The sequence below is a fragment of the Carassius gibelio genome, chromosome B17 (genome assembly GCF_023724105.1).
Source record: "Carassius gibelio isolate Cgi1373 ecotype wild population from Czech Republic chromosome B17, carGib1.2-hapl.c, whole genome shotgun sequence".
Classification (NCBI taxonomy): Eukaryota; Metazoa; Chordata; class Actinopteri; order Cypriniformes; family Cyprinidae; genus Carassius; species Carassius gibelio.
In genome coordinates, this window is record NC_068412.1 from 27,447,837 (window position 1) to 27,466,812 (window position 18,976).

Below are 18,976 nucleotides of genomic sequence, written 5' to 3' on the forward strand. Positions count from 1 at the left end.
CTCGGCGATGCACCTGTGACCGAGCACAGCAGGAAAACACACACATTCTCCATAATAAGCGTATTGTTTGGCTAACAGTTATTCTTTATTGACACAACGGGCAAATCTCCCAACTTCTGCAGCTCAGACGCAGCGGTGGCTTAGTTTGCATCCTCAGAAACTAGAAACCTCAGTGCTCTTATTGTCTTTCTAAACAAAATCATCTGCCTGTGGTCCTGAGCGGGACGTGTGTGTACAGTGGCACAACGTGAGTCAAGCTTCTGCATGTTAGCAGCCCATTCAGGAGATGTACTTTCCCTCCAGTGTTTTAATAATGTATTCATCAGCAGCACTTGAAAGCGCTGACAGCGCGCCCTGATGTGTTTACACACCTTGCCCACATTGCGTGTCCCAGGATGCATTGGGACACAATGGATGCTTGTCTTTTTGTTTTAGAGTCCGGCACATCCTCCTCACACTTTTTCTTTTCTTCTGTGGGTGTAAAAACGCTTGCCCTCACATGTCGGCCTGTAAATCCTCGGATGCGTTGCATCACTTGCAGCGATGATTATATCCTTGCCTTTCATTCAGATCTTCCCTTTCAACCTTTTGCAACAAGATTATTCTGGGCTGAGTGTAGAAATATTGTATGAAGGAATGTAGCGATTCTGAAAAATAGAGGTTCAGCTGATTACCCTGACACTTTTCGGATGACCTGTTTAGTTTTTTTGTTTTTTTCTATTTTCATACAGTTTATTAATATAGTATATGACAGGTGAGTACACACAAGGATGAATTCTAATTATTTAACAACTTAGATGTTCACGTCCCAGACATTTCACATTTTTTACAATATCAATTTTTCTTATTATTTTTTATTTAAGTTTTAGTTATTTTAGCACATCAAATGAAACTAAATGAAAAAAAAAATTATATTATATTATATTATATTATATTATATTATATTATATTATAAAATCTAAATTTCATTATAATATATTTTACAGTATGATATTTTTAAATATTAATTTACTTAACATTTAATTTATTTTTAATTACAATTTTTAATAGTATTAGTCCACTATAATAAATCATAAACCTGATTTCTTTATTTTTTCCTTCAATCAATATATGCTTTTTTTCAATCAAAATATGCAATTTTTAATAGTTTTAGTCCACTATCATAAACCATAAACCTGATTTCTTATTTTTTTCCTTGAATCAAAAGTTGTTGTTTTTTTTATAATGTTATGTTTTTTTTTTTTTTTTAAATGCATTGAGTTTAACTATTTTAATATGTCAAGTTAAAATGAGAAATGTTATCTTCAATGCACAATATATAAAAGGGATTTAAAAATAATCAAAGTTGCATTAGAAACAGCAAGAAAAAAGGATAAAAAATGTAACAATTTATGTTATACAAATTGTTTTTAGAAAGTATCATAAAACGTGCTTTCTTGGAAATATTGTTTTAATCAGTGTTTCTGTTTTTCTTGTGCTTCTTGAACTAGGACAAACCTCAGTGACATCATCCTCTCGACATCATTTTGGTGGGAAAACAGCAGCGTATTCTGTATTAAATGGTTCTGCAGAACAGCAATGACATGCATACAAACACTAATGAGGATTCATTACTTGAAAAGTTCTATCCTGAAGGTGACAACTATTTCTCATTCAGTCGCTTATTGTTGCCCCCCTAAAAATCCCTCTGAACACCTCAGATCTTTCGCTGACAGTTAAGTGTGGCCATAAAGTTGTCAAAACATGGAGTTGGAGGTCTTTAAATACAGAGCAGATGCAGTAATTATGGTATAAGCAGGGAGCGTCTCACAGTAGCAAACCCCACAACACAGCTGAGACATCAAACACCGCTGCGAATCCATCTTACTCTGTCAGCTCAAATGAAAGAGAAATGCTGCTGCTGATGGACTGATCGCTCATGCATTTCAGCCTGATGTTCTTAACGCTCTTACAGTTTATTAAAGAAAGAGTTCATCACATCTGTAATGCTCACTGGATGAGCTGCGTTGTCAATAAATGTCAATAAACAGATTACAATCATCCCTGGAACTATATTACTTGGTGGAACACCCATATAGGAGTAATAACATAGGAAAATAGTGGCATTCAGACAATGTTAAATTAAAAAGATCATGTTTCTTAAAGGGAAAGTGTTATTTTTTTCAGTGCTGAAATTCTAACATTGACCAATGGCGTGAGTTTGGAGGCGGGACTAATGCAAACTGTTTGGAAACAGGCATTATGTTTGCAGTTCTGTTTGTTGGACATTATATCGGTGCTAAACTGTGTGTGCTCTTTAATGCATTGTCTTTATAAATGATCATCAGTTTGCTGGCTTAGCCAACCAACTTTTATCTAAATCCATCTTAAAAAAAAAAAAAAAAAAATCACAATCCACAAAAATTAGCTGAGCATCACAAGCGAAGGCATCTGTTTCCACTAGCGCGGCGGAAGGGTGGGTGCTTCGTTTAGTGGCAAAGAACTACAGCCTACTTTATCTTTAAATAGCCTGCGGCTTTGGGCTGGACGGATGTGTGGCTTATTGTTGTATCCCAGATTCCATGAATCTAGACTACAGCTTCTGTCCTTTGAAGACAACAAGTGTACAATTAGAAGGGAATGTTTGCAATGCTCTTCTGCAGCCCCTGTGTGCTGCGCCGGACCCAGATGCAGCAGATACTGTCCACCCAACACCGTGTGTTCAGACTCCACCACATGAAAGCGCTCTCTGACTCATTAACCTCCTGCTCTTTCAAAGCCTTTGAAACAGATAATAATTATAATTTACTGCAGAAGGAACCAGGCAGGACTTTTGCTGGAAGTGTCGGTGCTTCTGAACGCTGCGGTTTATCAGGAAAGGGGAAGTGCTGGAGCTTTTGTGATGAGACTTGTTAAAACTGAAAGTATCTGTTGACTCATAATGATAAAACAGACTGCTTGAATCCAATGCAAGTTTAGAATTTACAAAACTTTCCTGGCTCACCTTTGTGCTTTTCTGCTAACTTGTCTAATCTCGTCTTACAGGTATTGTTGCTGGTCAGAGGTTTGCATCTTGCTTCTGTAATTCTGTGTCAAAGTCTCCTGCGGACTGTAGATCAGCATCAGCTCAGCTTTCTGGAGGTTGTTGCTGATTTTACAGACATATACAGTATTTTAGGGTTCATTTTCACAGCTTTTATGATTCGTCTGTCAGGTCGATGTTGGCTCCTGACGTCTCTGAACTCTTGATTTCTCAACGCCTCTTTGCTCTAATTGACTTCCTCTTTTCTTTTAGCGTCCAAATGACTTGCTTTTCTCTAAAAGTCAGCTCCTCCTTGTCTTCATCCTGGTTTGTGTGTGTCGTCATCGAATGCAAAGACTCAGAACACAGAAGCAATGAATATAACTGATACGACACATGCCCTGTTTTTAATATCTGAAGAATGAATGCATCATCACTTGTATACATATTTGAATTTTTCTGTATGCAGTTTATCAGGAAAAGTGGTTTACAATGAGAAATTCTGAAACAGATTATCTTTTTAATAACTTTGTCACTTTAGGACAGTACAGTGCATTATGGGCTCAATGCATGCTTTGCATGACATTAAATCTTAAAAAAAAAAAAATTCTAAGAGCAGGAAATTCCAGTTTTTACCAATGAAAATGTTTGACATATTCACACACTGTGATATTTGTAGCAGAAGCCACAATCATCTGTGATCATTTCCTACCCAAAAGTGACCGCAGAAAAACATCTGTCCGGTTTAATGAGAAGAACAGAGCTTGAGCTGCTGTATCTACTAGAAAACTTCGTCTCAGTATTAGTCTTGTGTTTCCTAAGGCAAGTATCGTTTTATCTGTTACTCATACTTAATGTTAGTAATGGGATCAGACCTCTAAGATTAAGTGTTAAACTTTGATGTGTGATTCAACCTGCGGTCTTTGGGATCCAGACATGAATGATTCCTCAAATCATTTGAGCCATTCCAATTTCACCTGCTGGACCATATCATTTTTATTCAAATTTAGATTTTTATTTTTTTTAATTTAGCTAAATGTTTATTAATTGTGTTGATTTTGTTATCTTTATTACTTTAATGTTTTAATAATTTTAACTTTAATAATTTTAATAAATATTTAGATAAAAAAAAGATTTATACACACACATTTGAGTTTCATTGAGCTACTATTATTTAATATTTATTAATTTTTTATTTATTTTTTTAGGTTTAGTTAAAGATTAATTTATTTTTTCAGCTATTTTTGTTGTTTTTATTACTTTTTAATAACGGTTTTACAATTTAATATTAATATGATTTATTTAAAAAAAATTCTGAATATATATGTATCTACATAATTATTAATTATTTATTTTAATTATTTTACTTAAGCTGAATAAAAATGAGAAATGTTGCTAAAATACTATATTATTTTTTGTATTTTAGTCAAGATTTATATGATTTAAATAAATTAAAAAAAAAAAAATTTTCCAATGGCTTTTATCTTTATTTATTTATTTTAGTTAACTGTAATAGCCCTGAGACCCACATTAAAGGACCCGAGTCACATCTAGAGACCAGAAGATGACAGAGATGTGAGGTAAATAACCATGTAGCATACTACAGAGAGTATAATGTACTTTCTTTTACCCTAATCTGAATAATGTTTATTAAAGGCCTATAGCTAATAACCCAGATTTAAAAGCTGAAACAGTCGTGGTAGAAAAGCTCCTGGTGGAAAACTATAAATGGAAGTTGCACAGAAATCCACAGAATTCCTCTGGTCAGGCCGAGCTCAAGCCACAGAGATCAATGTCAGACACATTGACAGCTGCGGTCCGGGGTCCGCCGTCTGAGCCAGCGTGCTGAAATAAAGACCGCCTTTCCAACTCACTCCATCCCTCACCCACAATACTAACAGCGGGAAAGATCTTCATCCAGTTTGTGTAGGGAATAATGCAGCAGAATACTGCTTACTGTACATTTACAACAGTTTACAGTAATGCTAAAGACACTTGAACAAACAATAAAGGTTAACAAATAAAAAAAAAAAAACACAAAATAACTGTGGCAATCTGTTTATTTTATCTATAAAACATGATTTTAAATGCATGTACTCGGAATATGTGTTGCTTCATTAAAACGAGTAAAAAAGTTTTTATATGTTAGGGGTCTTTTTCCACATATCTTTATATTTACTTGATGTTTTATATTTTTCTTTACCTCTTATAAGTTTACCTCTTAAAATTTATGTAAATCATATAATGCATATAATTCAAACTGGATAAAAGGATAAATTATGTATGGTTATTCAATAAAATATTGATGGACATAAATAATGGACATAATATAAAATAAGTAGAGGATTTATTATTAATTTATTAATTCATGAATTAATTATTCATTTATTTTTGGTGAGTATCATTTGTTTTAGGTCTACATTTTTTAACTATTAAAATTTTGATGGAAAAACATTTATAGAGTTTTTTACATTTTGCTACATATTTTGCATGTGTTGCCATTATTTGAGTAAAAAAAATAATAATAATAATTTGGAAAGTTTGAGAATTTGCTGTGAATCAAAACCATAACCACAGCATTGTTTGAGCTACAGTACATGAAGGTGTTTTTAAATAAAATCAGTTGTTCCAAGTTTTGTATGAAAAATCAGCTTATGATAAAGAGTTTACATTTGCATGCATGCATTTGACAGATGCTTTTATCCAAAGTGACTTGCATTGCGTTGCATTAAAGGTGTACACTTTATCAGTTTAATGCATACACTGGGAATAAAACCCATGACTTTTCCAGTGTTTGATAAAGCTATAGATTGGGCATGTGTTGCAATGAATTGTGTGTACTTGAGTTAGATTAATAATAATTTGAAGAGTTTATGAGAATTTGCAGGGAATCAAACCATGCCATTGTGTTTAAACAAAATCAACTTTTCCCAGTTTTGCATTGAACAGAAAATTATGATAAAGATGTTACATTTGCATATATGCATTTTATAGATGATTTTGCACTGCATTGAATATGTACATATTATCTGTTAATGTATTTCCTGGGAATTGAACCCATGACCTTGCCACTGTTCGATGAAGCTACACATTTGCCATGTGTTGCATTTAAAAAAGGATGTATGCTTACAGAGTATTACTCATTTAGAGAGGTAATGAGAATTTCCTGGGAATCAAACCCATAACCTTGGCATTGTTTGAGCTACAAAAATTCATGTTTAAAAAGTATATTTGTCCCCAGTTCTGCATTAAAAAAACAAGTTATGATAAAGATGTTACATTTGGATATATGCATTTGATAGATGCTTTTATTCAAAGTGACTTGCATTGCATTGAAGATGTACATTTGATAATTTAATGCATTTCCTGGGAATTGAACCCATGACCTTGCCACTGTTCGATGAAGCTACACATTTGCCATTGCATTTAAAAAAGGATGTATGCTTACAGAGTATTACTCATTTAGAGAGGTAATGAGAATTTCATGGGAATCAAACCCATAACCTTGGCATTGTCTGAGCTACATTTGCATATATGCGTTTGATAGATGCTTGCATTGCATCAATTAATGCATTTCCTGGAAATTGAACCACATGACCTTGCCGCTGTTTAATAAAGCTACACATTTGGCTCATGACACAATTATTTGAGTAAAAAAAAAGCATCTGCATACAGAATAATACCAATGATCTTTGCATTGTTTGAGCTATAGAAAGGATGTTTCAACAGAATCATGTGTTGCCAGTTTTGCATTATTCACTCAATTTCCATTTGCCAAACAGTTATGACAGAATACACCAGTTGCATACTAAAAATGTGTAGGTCAACAGTTTTGTCTTTACTTTACACCATTGCACCTTTTATTTCTGACAATAAGATGTTTTTCTTTAGGTTTAAGGACAAAGACAGCGTTCAACATGACGTGACATATGTTCAGCAGGTCTTTGTGAGGGTTTCAGGCCTCCGTTGATGGATTGAGCGGAAGATGGAGCGGAAGGTTTTTGTCAAAACGTATTATGATTGATGGGATTCTGCACATTGTTAATCATGTGTGGTGGACCGGGTCACCCAAAGACACGCCGCTCAAACAGCCAGAGGAAATTCAGATGACGTTCAGCAGGCAACTCGTAGATAAAGTGACAACTGCTGCTTTTCAACACTTCCTTTTAATCACTGCATTATTGATAAATGCTGTTTAAATCCTGTCAGACTAGCTTTCAGCACAACAACGTATAGTTTATTCCCTTAAAGGCATACAACGTATGAGACTCGAGATGGTTTGAGATGATAAAACAGAACTTTATATTTGTCGCTTTGGTGTATTTGGTTGAATCAATGTAGCAAAGGCCTTTGAGCAAAAGATCCTCTGCAGTGAATGGGTGCCGTCAGAATGAGAGTATAAACAGCTGATAAAAACTTCACAATAATCCACATTACTCCAATCCATCAGTTAACCTCATGTGAAGCCAAAAGCTGTGTGTTTGTAAGAAACAATCAGTCAAAACCTTGTTTCCATAATCCATAATAACGCTTCTTCCAATGAAAAAGTCCATCTATTATTGTCTCTCACATCAAATTCCAGCCATGCATTGTTTAAAGCTGTTTAGGACTGTTTTGGCTTTTTCTTACAAGCATGCAGCAAGACATTAACTGATGGAGTGGAGTCCTGTGGATTACTTGTGATTTATTGTGATGTTTTTATCAGCTGTTTGGACTCTCATTCTGACGGCACCCATTCACTGCAGAGCATCTGTTGGCGACCAAGTGATGCAATGCTACATTTCTCCAAATCTGATGAAGAAACAAACTCCTATATATATTGAAATGCATGCAAATCTATATTTTGGGTGAACCATTCCTTTAAGTTTGCATTGTATCTGACGTTCCTGTAAAATACTGCCAAATGAATTGCCATCTAATTTACGGTGAAAAGAACATTATTAAGTTACATTGCATATGATTTTATGTTATATAAATGGTTTTGCTACTTATTTTTGTTATCAGTAATGCACATTTGTGTTTTGTGATATATATTAAGCTATTTAGTTCATATTTCTAGCCTTGTTTTAGAGTCATGTGTTTTGCTGTGTAGAAGTTCCAATACGCCTGAACCATTGTCAACATATATATTTAATTTCTGGCAACCACAGCTGCTGTTTGTCCATAAATGTAACAGTTTATGTTTTAAAGTGAGTCCCAAACATTAATTGACGGCAAAACACATGGGTAGAATGTATTTATTCTCCTCCTAATGATTGTTTCCAGAGGAAATGCTGTGCTTACGGATCACAATGTGTTTAGAAATCAAGAAACGAATCAGAGAGTCGACCTCTTTGCTTCTCGAGATAATTGCAACACATGGCAAATGTGTAGCTTCATCACATCACAACACTGGCAATGATTAGGAATGATTTTAGGTCTTTCCAGCAGCAGCATCCACCCATTGCTGTCTCGCACCGGTCAGCTAAACGCTACATCATGGTCTGTGCAACCAATGTGTTCAGCAGTGATAAAGGCTGTTATCTTCTTCATCCACCTCACAGATGACCCAGCGAGGGGCCAGACACCAGATGATTGTTTGTGGCATTGATGTAACGTCTAGAAGAGCTTCAGTCTGTAATTAAGTGAAGTGCTCACGAAGGAGACAGACACGGTGAAGATGAATATTCCCCGAGCATGTGGGACAAAGTCTGATGAAACCATGAAAGCATTCAGAAACATCCAAACCAGAGATCTTCGGCTCGAGTTTCTCCACCCTGAGCGTTAAACAACAGCAGTTTATGTGGTGAACTCCTGCGTGTCGTGTTATAGCACTTGCATGACCAATACTTATTTATGCTGTAATTTTACTGAGCTTATGTCTTTATTTACTTTCATTGCAGGTCTGGTTCTCATACGGTGGTTAGTGATAGAGATACACACTAATATCTCAATGAAGACACTGGGTATGTTCAGGATGCCATACTAACTACTGTTTTTGTGAGTAAGTAGTAATCCGGTAATCATATTTTGTGTAAAATTGTGGCAATATAGTAAGTCATAAGTCAGGAAAGAGATAGTAATATTGTGATGTATTTCTAGTTTACTCATCATACTGAAAAGTATGGTGAAGGAAGGATACTGATAAAACAGTGAATGCATTGAATTCACATACTTTAATTTGAAGTCCTATAATAACTTAAAATAGTACAAAAATATATGGCATAAAAAAAAAAAACTTTGAAATCTGAAATTTAAAATATCAATTCATATTTTAATGCAAATACATGCACAAAAATCTAATATTTACAGATATTAGGAGATATAACTCACGATTGACCTCTAGGGAGAGGTGGTGACAGTCATAATTTTAAAGGGGAAGGTAAACAGTGAAAGAGGAGCTTTTTGTGGCTTAATTCAGTCAAATTACCCATTACACAGAATATATTTTCATATCAAGTGAAACGTGAGGTTTGAAAAACATCATGACGGTTGTAAGCTTACATCACTTTGAGGAATAATGGTGTGTGTGTGTGTGTGTGTGTGAGAGAGAGAGAAACTGAAGATCAGGAGGGAAAGCTCAACGTGTGTTTGTGATGAATGACGGGGTGAACACAATGTCATGTTATTCAAACGGCCGTATTTCATATCCTGACTAGACCACACACAATATTGTGTTTCCAGTGACAATGCTCGCGCTGTAACCTCACACCGCACCAGTGACGGTTTCTCCAGCATTAGCATTTTGCATGTCATGTATTTAGCATATATGTGTCTTTAACAATTGCAGCTTTTTTGTCTTTTGTTCCTAGATTTTGAAATCAGGTGTGCAAAAGTTTTCCAAAAGGTAAGCAGCAACCTTACATTATTATTATTATTATTATTATTATTATTATTATTATTATTATTATTATTATTATTATTATTATTATATACATATTGAATTCATATAATTTCTATATTTTAGTAAAAAAAATAGATAAATATGTACTATAATTTAATTTACTATATATTTATATAATTATTTATTTATTTGTGTGTGTCTATATATATATATATATATATATATATATAGACACACACACACACACACACACACACACATATATAATATCATTATTTTATTTTAAATATAGGGTTTCTTTTTTGTTATTATTATGCATAGTCATCATCGTTTTTACAATCAATTTTATTTTTATTTTATTTATAATAATGTTTTATATATTTCATATAATTCATAGATTTTTAAATATTATTTTTCATATATTAATAGTAATAGTTATAATTAGTCGTAATAGTCTTTATAATATTATAGAAAACATTTAATGTGCTAAATAATTTATATATTGTCAGCTTACAAACATCTAATTTCATTCCCATATAAAAAATGTTTTACTTTTATTTTTATATTTTTGTAAATATATGTTGTTTATTTATTCTTGATGTTGTTGTTTTTATGTATAATCACAATCTTTTATTTGTTTGTTTGTTTATTTATTTAGTTGGTTGGTTGGCTGGATACTGTCGACTCCAGGGTCTGTTTACAGCTTGTTCTCTCTATTTTTCACTCAGAGTTCAGCAGATGGATTGCTCAGTTCAGTTCAGTTCAGTTCAGTTCTGTTATCAGTGACGGCCTGATGCATCAATCCATTGTGTCTCGTCACAGTCTTTACTTGACTGGAGGAATGTGTTTGATGAAGAACATGGACGCTCTGATGCCCAGGAAGGATTCGGCACCGACCGACTGATCAGTGTGAAAATGATCATAAATCCAGCATCACAAAACCCTCAAAACAAAACAATCAGAGGTTAATCAGAGTAGAAAGAACTTGTTTTGTTTCATTTAACATGGAAAAGACTGATATCGTTAATAATTCTTCTAGTATTTTAGTTATATATATATCTCATATTGTGCTTTAGAATTGATAACAAGGTCTGCAATCAAAAGCAGAGATCGCTATAAGAACAAACATTTCTTCACATCAAATTCATCCAAGATCAAATGATCTGAGCTTCTTCATATTACAGCTCTATACTGTTACTATATGATAACTATTGACTCATTTTTGTCCTTTTTTCTTTAAGTTGGGGATTTTAGCAGTTGATTATTTAATACAAGAAATCCTAAATTTAAGCACAATAACTCATTAATGAGTATTTTAATATTTAATATCAGTATTAAAAATACATATGCTTAGTCTCTTTCTTTCTTTCTCGTATTTATATTTTATTTATTTATTATTTTTCATATAAATATGTATTTGTTCTGCTATAAGGATTTAAAAAAAAAGTATACTATGCATATATTACATTATCACATTTAAGTACTATAGTATTTACATATTACTCCAAAGTACTATCATGTTTTTTTTAGGTATTTTTGTAAGTTCTTTTCAATTTGTTAAATAATTTTATACTGTAAAAAATCTTTTTTGAAAGTTTTAAATTAAACAAAAATTATAGGAAAATACTATTTCAGGTTTTTAGTTCAAAATATCACATTTAATGATACTTGCCATTTCTTTATAATTATTTGTGAAATGTACTAGAATGAAAATTGTTTCTACAAAAAAAAAAAAAAAAAAAAAAAAATCATTTTTTTTTATTTCTTTTTTTATTGTTGTGTGTAATTATGTTTAAATGTCAAATACAACACAATCTGATTACCATAAAAATACCTATACCATATGTTTTGGTGCTTATTAATGGTTTAGCACTTTGTGACTATATCAGTCTGATCCCCTGTAAACATCAAAGGGCCATTGTCATTCATTTGCATATCAATCATGTGACCCCCCACAGTCCATCAGTGGATGGTTATCTCCTCCAATCACCTCACAGGTGTCAGTCCTCACTCGTCTGGCTGCTCATCCCAAGCTGATCAGCGGTGTTTAAAAGGCCCCGTCTGAACTACAAGCTCCATTTGACTGTGCTGCTCACATTAATGATGCTCTGTGTGATTCCCAATCTCTTGTTTTTAATGCTAAGTGTGCCTTCTCTTACTTTTATAAACACAGAAAATGTTAACAAGCAAGAAAAGCTGTTTTTAAGTTCGATGGGTCTCTCGAGTCGCCCAAAACCTTCACATCAGGCTCCAGTGCCGTCTCTGCTGTGGAAACTGTTCAAGAAGGGCAACAAACTGACCTCGGCGTCCGACAGCGATCCGTGTGTGGTGTCAGAGTATGGAGTCAGAGGAAATATTGTCCGGTTCATCCAGGATCAAGGTGAGGCCTTGAGAATTTAGGTCACTCTTAGTATGCCGTATATTATGTCCTCATAGTTTTTAGATCTTTTGAGTACAATTTTGGTAATGCATTTTTTTAAACGTCTTTGTTGAGTAATTGTAATTAGTTTAGTTCTAGTCATGATAGCACTTTGTAAAACCCTTCACAAACAGTTTCTTTATGACATTGTTCTGGAGGAAGTGACATCATTCATTACTGTTGGTTAGACAATGGAATTGCACCAATACCAAATATAGGCAGTATATTCTATAAAGAGTTGTTAAAAACTTTAAGTTTCTTTCTTTTAATTGAAATAACTCCTTAATGAAAGACACTGTAGGCAAAAATGTTTGAGATTTTGGGCTATTTAGCTTTTCAGAATAGTGGAAAGAAAACCTGCTAAATGCATGTTTAGGTGTTTATTTTGATTAACTTTATCTATTGGCATCTGTAGATTTCAATTACAGTATTTAGTTTTTTTTAGGTTTTTAAATGCATATTCTGAGGGATTTTATAGAGTGATTGGTTTATATCATTCACCTAATTTTGTTACTAAACTTTATCTATTTGTCTTTAGAGGCAGTTTTCTCAGTTAGTTTTTTTTTTTTTATAAATATATATTTTTTTTTTTTGTAATGAAGAGATCCAAAATCCCCTCAAAAAAAAAAAAAAAAAAAATCTGGAATCTTATGCAAATGAGTGCATGCTTAATTAGATGTCTCATTGGAAAGCCTTAAAACATTTGAAATTATTAATATAATCAAACAGGGAAAGTATGGTAAGATCTATTAATTCTACCCCGTTCACCTGTCATGTCTTGCCTTAAATTATAACCTTTGTTAGAGTTCAAAAGGTCCTGCAGAACAGGAATAACCCTCTTACACCATAACACAACTCTTGTTTTTCCCTGAACAGGTAGCCTGATATCTGCTCCGGCCGTCCACTGCTTTAATTGTGTGAGAAAGCATCTGTTTTTCAACATGTCGGTGCTGGAGGATGTTGAGCAGCTCTCCTTTGCTCAGCTGGAAATGAAGTTCAAACAGGATCTGTCTCACCTGGGACCGCATGTTTTCAGCGTGGACCTGTACAGGGTTTTGAGGACCACGTTGAAAGGAGTGACTCACGAGTCCAGCCGTAAACTACTCCTGTCTCAGTCGCTCGGGCCTGGTGCGCACGCTTCTGTGCACGTCAATCTGACCGATCTGGCAGAAACCTGGAGAAAACCAGGTAAGAACTACGGGATGCAAGTGGAGTTTCAGCTCAAGCACTTGAGCAACGTGCTTCAGGAGCATGCATATGTGAAAAACCCACATTCAGCTGTGCAGATTGCTCCGATGCCAGAGTTGCACTCGTCTCTGGTGGCGGTGTCGTTGAATCCGCTTCAGTGCAGGTCCAGGAGAAAGAGAAGCGCTGCGTATTACTTACCTGTGACGCCCAGTAACGTGTGCAAACCCAGAAGACTCTACATTGACTTCAAAGACGTGGGCTGGCAGGACTGGATCATTGCACCTCAGGGGTATTTGGCCAATTACTGCCACGGAGAGTGTCCTTTCCCTCTGAGTGAAAGTTTGAATGGGACCAACCACGCCATCCTGCAGACGCTGGTCCATTCGTTTGATCCTAAAGGGACGCCTCAGCCCTGCTGCGTTCCCATCAAACTGTCCCCCATCTCCATGCTGTATTACGACAATAACGATAATGTGGTGCTGAGACATTATGAAGACATGGTGGTGGATGAGTGTGGATGCAGATGAACTCCGATTCATTTTAAATGCTGAAGTACATATCTTAAATACTTGTTCAGTGATGATGTGGTTCTATTTGGTCTTGGATGTACAAGAGCTGTAATTTGTAAAAAAAATAAACTTCATTTTATAATTGATTTTTACTTCTCTCTAACATGGTTTCAATGGTTTTTAATATCTTCGACCAGATAAATGATCTATTGGACCTGGGCTAGAAATTTTTGCAGCGTTTTATATCAGGACAAACTAAATTGCTAGTCTAAAATGAGTGTTTTGGTCAATTTGGGCCGCCAAATGGAAATGTCTTTTTATATTTGTTGTCTAAAGTGAAATAAAGCAATCTGCAAAAAAAAAAAAAAAAAAAAACTTTGCTAAGATTTGGTAGATATATATACAAAAACTAATATTCCTTGCATATTTTATATGAAATTACAATAGGCATATGAGGTGGATCAAAACCTTTTAAAGTGGTCCTAAAACAGGACAACTTGGATTAACTTGTTTTTTTGATCCTCTTCAAATGTTGGCTACTGTATATATAGGTGCTATATTGCTGTATGTGTTGTGCACTTGTCATGTTTTAGCCTATATGATGTTTGCGCTTGTACATTTGTTGACTCATAGAAATGTTTTTTTTTTTTCTTTCATCCTGGAAAATATTGAATATGGTCTTTTAATGTCAGGTTCCCTTTTTGACCTATTGTCCCATTTTATGGTGAATTTTTTTTTTTATTATTTATTATTATTTATTTTTTTTTATAGCCTAAGGTTTGTCTTCACAAATGCACTTTTTTATCCCACCCTACGAAATATTGTCGGGAGAAAAAAAGTGATAACTAGCCCCGTCTCCTGCTTCCCATTAACCGTTGTTGCCACAAGTTGGCGCACTGGCTCTGAATATGAGCGTCCTTATTAATTTAAAGCTACTTCTAAACATTTGAGATCTAAATGCATTCTTGGTGATAGCGTAATGATTAATTGCATTCATTTCCACAATAAATGCAATGACCAAGTATGTTTAATTAAATTTAATAAAGCAATCAAATATAGCAGAAACATCCCATATATGTGTTTCCCCGTTACTTAATTAGATAAACTCTGAACTCTCCAAAGGCGCGTTTGTCCACATGAATCCATTCACGTCCAGAGCTGATGAATTCTGTCATGACATCAGAGTTTAATAAAGACACGACTGAGAGAGAGAGAGAGAGAGAGAGACGCAGTTGCACACTTGCGCACTGCGCGTAAAGGACACACGTATCCAAACCCTCGCCGCTCCTAGCAAAAGAAGGAACTTTTGTTTTGTCAATGAAGTGGACTTTTATCCGCGCACTTCCCTCCGTTTCAACACCTACGGCTCGTCTGTGTCCAGCGGTGACGGTGGAATATGTGTGAGAAGAGGCGGGCGCTCCTGTGGAAGTCTCCCACTGTTTTCTGCAGATACACAGCTTTTCTTTGGTGATCTGTTGCATGGAGCTGAGTGAAACGGGGATTTATAAAAGAGCAGCAGATTTGTGTGAAGACCCCACCAGACTGCGCTGATCATCTCGTGTGCCATGAACAAAAGATCAACTGCGCTTTGGAGCTCAAACTGGACTTTATCTGTTTTACACGGGAGATGCACTCGATTTAGTCTCTTTGCTTAAGGTCAAGCGTCCGCGAGGTGTTGTTGTTTGTTCGTTTAATTGTTCGACTTTCTCGCTTTAAGAGCGCAGATCTATTATTATGACAGGTTTTGGCTCACGGAGCCTCTCCTATCCAGATGGATCTAGCGCAGAGCTGCGTTCCTCCGTGAAGCGGCTCTCAAGGTGTCTCTGATGCACGAAGGATCCTCTAAACTCTCACAATGGCTCGATCAAACACGGAATATGGTCACATCTCCTGGCCCGAGCCCATCTGATCTCGTTCGTCTCTGATCTGACAGGTTTAGCGCGGTGATCATGGTCTCCTCCGGCTGCGCTCTGATGGTTCTGATGGTCACTCAGGTGTTCTTTGGAGGCTCCAGTGGACTCGTGCCCCAGACCGGCCGCTCCTCTCTGTCTCGGGACGTCCTGCACGCGTTTGAACTTCGACTTCTGAGCATGTTTGGACTCAAACACAGACCGAGGCCCAGCAGGTCTGCGGTGGTTCCGCAATACATGATGGACTTGTTCTCGATGCACTCGGTGAACGCGGAGCAGAACAACAGCAACAGACCCAAGGGATCTTTAGGGAAAGGCTCGGAAAGATCTGCGAGCCGCGCGAATACGGTCAGGAGCTTCCACCATGATGGTAAGCAAGTGTTTACTTAAATACAATTCTCGAAATTACTCCTTTCCTTTCCTATCTGCTGTATCCTGCGTGCCAGATATGAACTGAGATTATCTACAGACTGTCTGATGAGGAAATTACAGTTTATTTATACTAAGTCTGATGTTCAGAGCTCATTTTCTGTAGTCTGTAGTCCCAAGTTTCCCAAATGGTAATATAAAAAAAAAAAAAAAAAAAACTTGAACTTGAATATATGTTAGAAGTTACTATATATTTATATATATATTTATTTATGTATTTATAGCTTGCTACCTGCTATGCAGTTACAGGTGCATTTTTCTTTTCGTTGTAGTTTTTTGTCCTCTCATATCTCTTCCTACTGTATGCATTCACCCTGAGTAAATAAAATGTTATTTTTTTAATTAATTCTAAATGTTAATGTTTAAGTAACTGGATTTTGAAGTACTACTGCTACTATAAAAAAAAAACAAAAAAACTTTTTAATGCAATTCAAGAGAGATTTTTTTTTTGTTTCCACTGTTGAGTTGCAATAATAATAAAAAAAAAAGTTTCATGCAGATGATAAATTGATGACATGCAATGAACTAGAAATGCCCTTTGTGTTAGTTTACCACCTCTTAAGTAATCATGTTGTGTTAACCGTGATAAGTAATCACTTTTCAAGCGTTGTGTCCAGTAAGAGGTCAGTAGAAGTCACATCCTGTCAATGATTGTAAACAAGACCGAGTGCAAGGAACTGGCATTGATTCAAAAAGCCAAAGCTTCCCATAAATGCTACGATTGGTTTTCTTCCAGAATCCATGGAGGACCTGTCCAGTTCGAGCGGAAAGACGACTCAGCGTTTCCTCTTCAACCTGAGCTCTATCCCGGGCGAGGAGTTTGTGACGTCAGCGGAGCTGCGGATTTTCCGAGAGCAGGTCGTGAGTAACGGCAGCGAGGGATTTCACCGCATTAACATTCACGAGATCATTAAACCGTCCGGTTCCTTTCAGGAACCCATCACGAGACTCCTGGACACCAGGCTGGTTCAGCACAGCTTGAGCAAGTGGGAGAGTTTTGACGTGAGTCCCGCGGTCACGAGATGGACCACAGACTTTCATCCCAACCACGGCTTCGTGGTGGAAATAGTTCACCCGGACCGCGCGGAAGAGGACTCCAAAAGACACGTCCGCGTCAGCAGGTCCCTGCACGACAGAGAGGACACGTGGCCCCAAATCAGGCCCCTGTTGGTGACCTATAGCCACGACGGGAAGGGAAACGTGCTGCACTCTCGCGAGAAGAGGCAAGTGCGGACAAACAAACAGCGGAAGAAGCAAAAAGCCAACTGCAGGAGACATTCCCTCTATGTGGACTTCAGCGACGTGGGGTGGAACGACTGGATAGTCGCCCCGCCGGGCTACCATGCCTTTTACTGCCAGGGCGAGTGTCCGTTTCCACTGGCAGACCACCTGAACTCCACCAACCACGCTATTGTACAGACACTGGTGAACTCGGTGAACAGCAACATCCCCCGGGCCTGCTGCGTTCCCACGGACCTGAGCCCGGTTTCGCTGCTCTATCTGGACGAATACGAGCGGGTGATCTTAAAAAACTACCAGGACATGGTCGTAGAGGGCTGCGGATGCCGCTGACGCCTGGACGTCTACAGACAGTTTATTTTTCCCAATACTAAACTTTATTTATAATAAAGTAAAACACATATTTTGGAGAAGTATATAAAGATATATTTATGTTCACTATTGGGAAAATAAATCTTTTTAATCAGTTAAACAAACTTTTTCTGATGTACGTTTCGATCCGCTTATGAAGTATGCGTGTTTTGTATTTATTTCTGCTGCAATCATTTTTATTGAATATTTGGTGTTATAGTTGGTGACACTTTACAATCCCATTAGATAACATTAGTTAATGCATTAACTAACAATGCAAAGCAATACATTTGTGCACTATTTTTATTTTAATATGCATTAATGCATGTTGAAACAACAACAACAACAACAACAAAAAGATTAGTTTATGTTATATTTTAAATGCATAATCAAACAAGAAAATCGCTTCATGCATGAAAGTTGCAATGCAATATCTACTTAGCTTTGGTGGAAATGCATTTAATGCAGTAATGCATTAAAATGCATTGAAATATATCGCAAAGCGCTTACCAATGGAAATGCATTGGCCAAATCTGACCGAAATCCATCAAACGATCAAAACAAAAGCATGCATAGCTGGAGTTTGCAGTGTAGACGGAGCCAATGTTTTAGAGATGTGACAAACACACTTATTTCAAACCAATGTGACAGGTAGTTGACACTGTATGCTCAGGAAATTAGCCGGTGTGAGTTTAGTCTAACAGTATGAGCTCTTGAAATTGACCTATTGCCTGGAGACAATGACTATTGTGTTTCTTCACACGGGTCCTTATGTATTGGTTGCGTAAAGGTGGCTTCCTCCAGCTTTATATTGAAGCCACGCTAATTAAGAGCCATTCACTACATGGCGCTCTAAAGTCAAGAGCTAGGAAGTGTTTAATTAGAGGGACGTTGTTTCAAACGTGAAGATTGCCATGTAATTAAGTTGCTCAAAATAAAGAGTACAGAACACAAAATGTACACGCTGACAGAAACAAATATAGCATGCACTTAGCTTAAAAAGTCAAATGTCTGAAAAAAAAAACCTGAATATGAAACATGCTTTCATTTGTCTCTGCAGCTGTAGGTTATAGACAAAATCAGATGCATTTCGGTAAAACGTGACTA

At 36.1% G+C, this 18,976-nt stretch overlaps 2 protein-coding genes across 4 annotated transcripts; both read left to right on the plus strand.

The window, feature by feature from the left end:
- The first annotated feature begins 11,887 nt into the window (after window positions 1-11,887).
- On the plus strand, window positions 11,888-14,086 carry LOC127975959 (protein DVR-1). Its single transcript, XM_052580024.1, has 2 exons — window positions 11,888-12,204; window positions 13,120-14,086. Exons 1-2 carry the CDS (start codon window positions 11,925-11,927, stop codon window positions 13,956-13,958), a joined length of 1,119 nt encoding a protein of 372 aa, XP_052435984.1. The 5' UTR covers window positions 11,888-11,924; the 3' UTR covers window positions 13,959-14,086.
- A 974-nt stretch (window positions 14,087-15,060) lies between these two features.
- On the plus strand, window positions 15,061-17,994 carry LOC127976669 (bone morphogenetic protein 2-like). Of its 3 annotated transcripts, none has more exons than XM_052581260.1 (3): window positions 15,149-16,220; window positions 17,016-17,140; window positions 17,213-17,994. In XM_052581260.1, exons 1-3 carry the CDS (start codon window positions 15,890-15,892, stop codon window positions 17,849-17,851), a joined length of 1,095 nt encoding a protein of 364 aa, XP_052437220.1. In that variant the 5' UTR covers window positions 15,149-15,889; the 3' UTR covers window positions 17,852-17,994. The 3 variants fall into 3 exon arrangements, with proteins under 3 accessions (XP_052437219.1, XP_052437220.1, XP_052437221.1); XM_052581261.1 differs by having other exon boundaries at window positions 17,016-17,137; XM_052581259.1 differs by having other exon boundaries at window positions 15,061-16,220; window positions 17,016-17,994.
- The last annotated feature ends 982 nt before the right edge of the window (window positions 17,995-18,976 follow it).

Coding starts and splice junctions, on each gene's coding strand:
- LOC127975959 (XM_052580024.1), top strand. CDS start 11,925: ATGATGCTCTGTGTGATTCCCAATCTCTTGTTTTTAATGCTAAGTGTG. Junction 12,205..13,119: donor CCGGTTCATCCAGGATCAAG/GTGAGGCCTTGA, acceptor TTCCCTGAACAG/GTAGCCTGATATCTGCTCCG.
- LOC127976669 (XM_052581259.1), top strand. CDS start 15,890: ATGGTCTCCTCCGGCTGCGCTCTGATGGTTCTGATGGTCACTCAGGTG. Junction 16,221..17,015: donor CAGGAGCTTCCACCATGATG/GTAAGCAAGTGT, acceptor GTTTTCTTCCAG/AATCCATGGAGGACCTGTCC.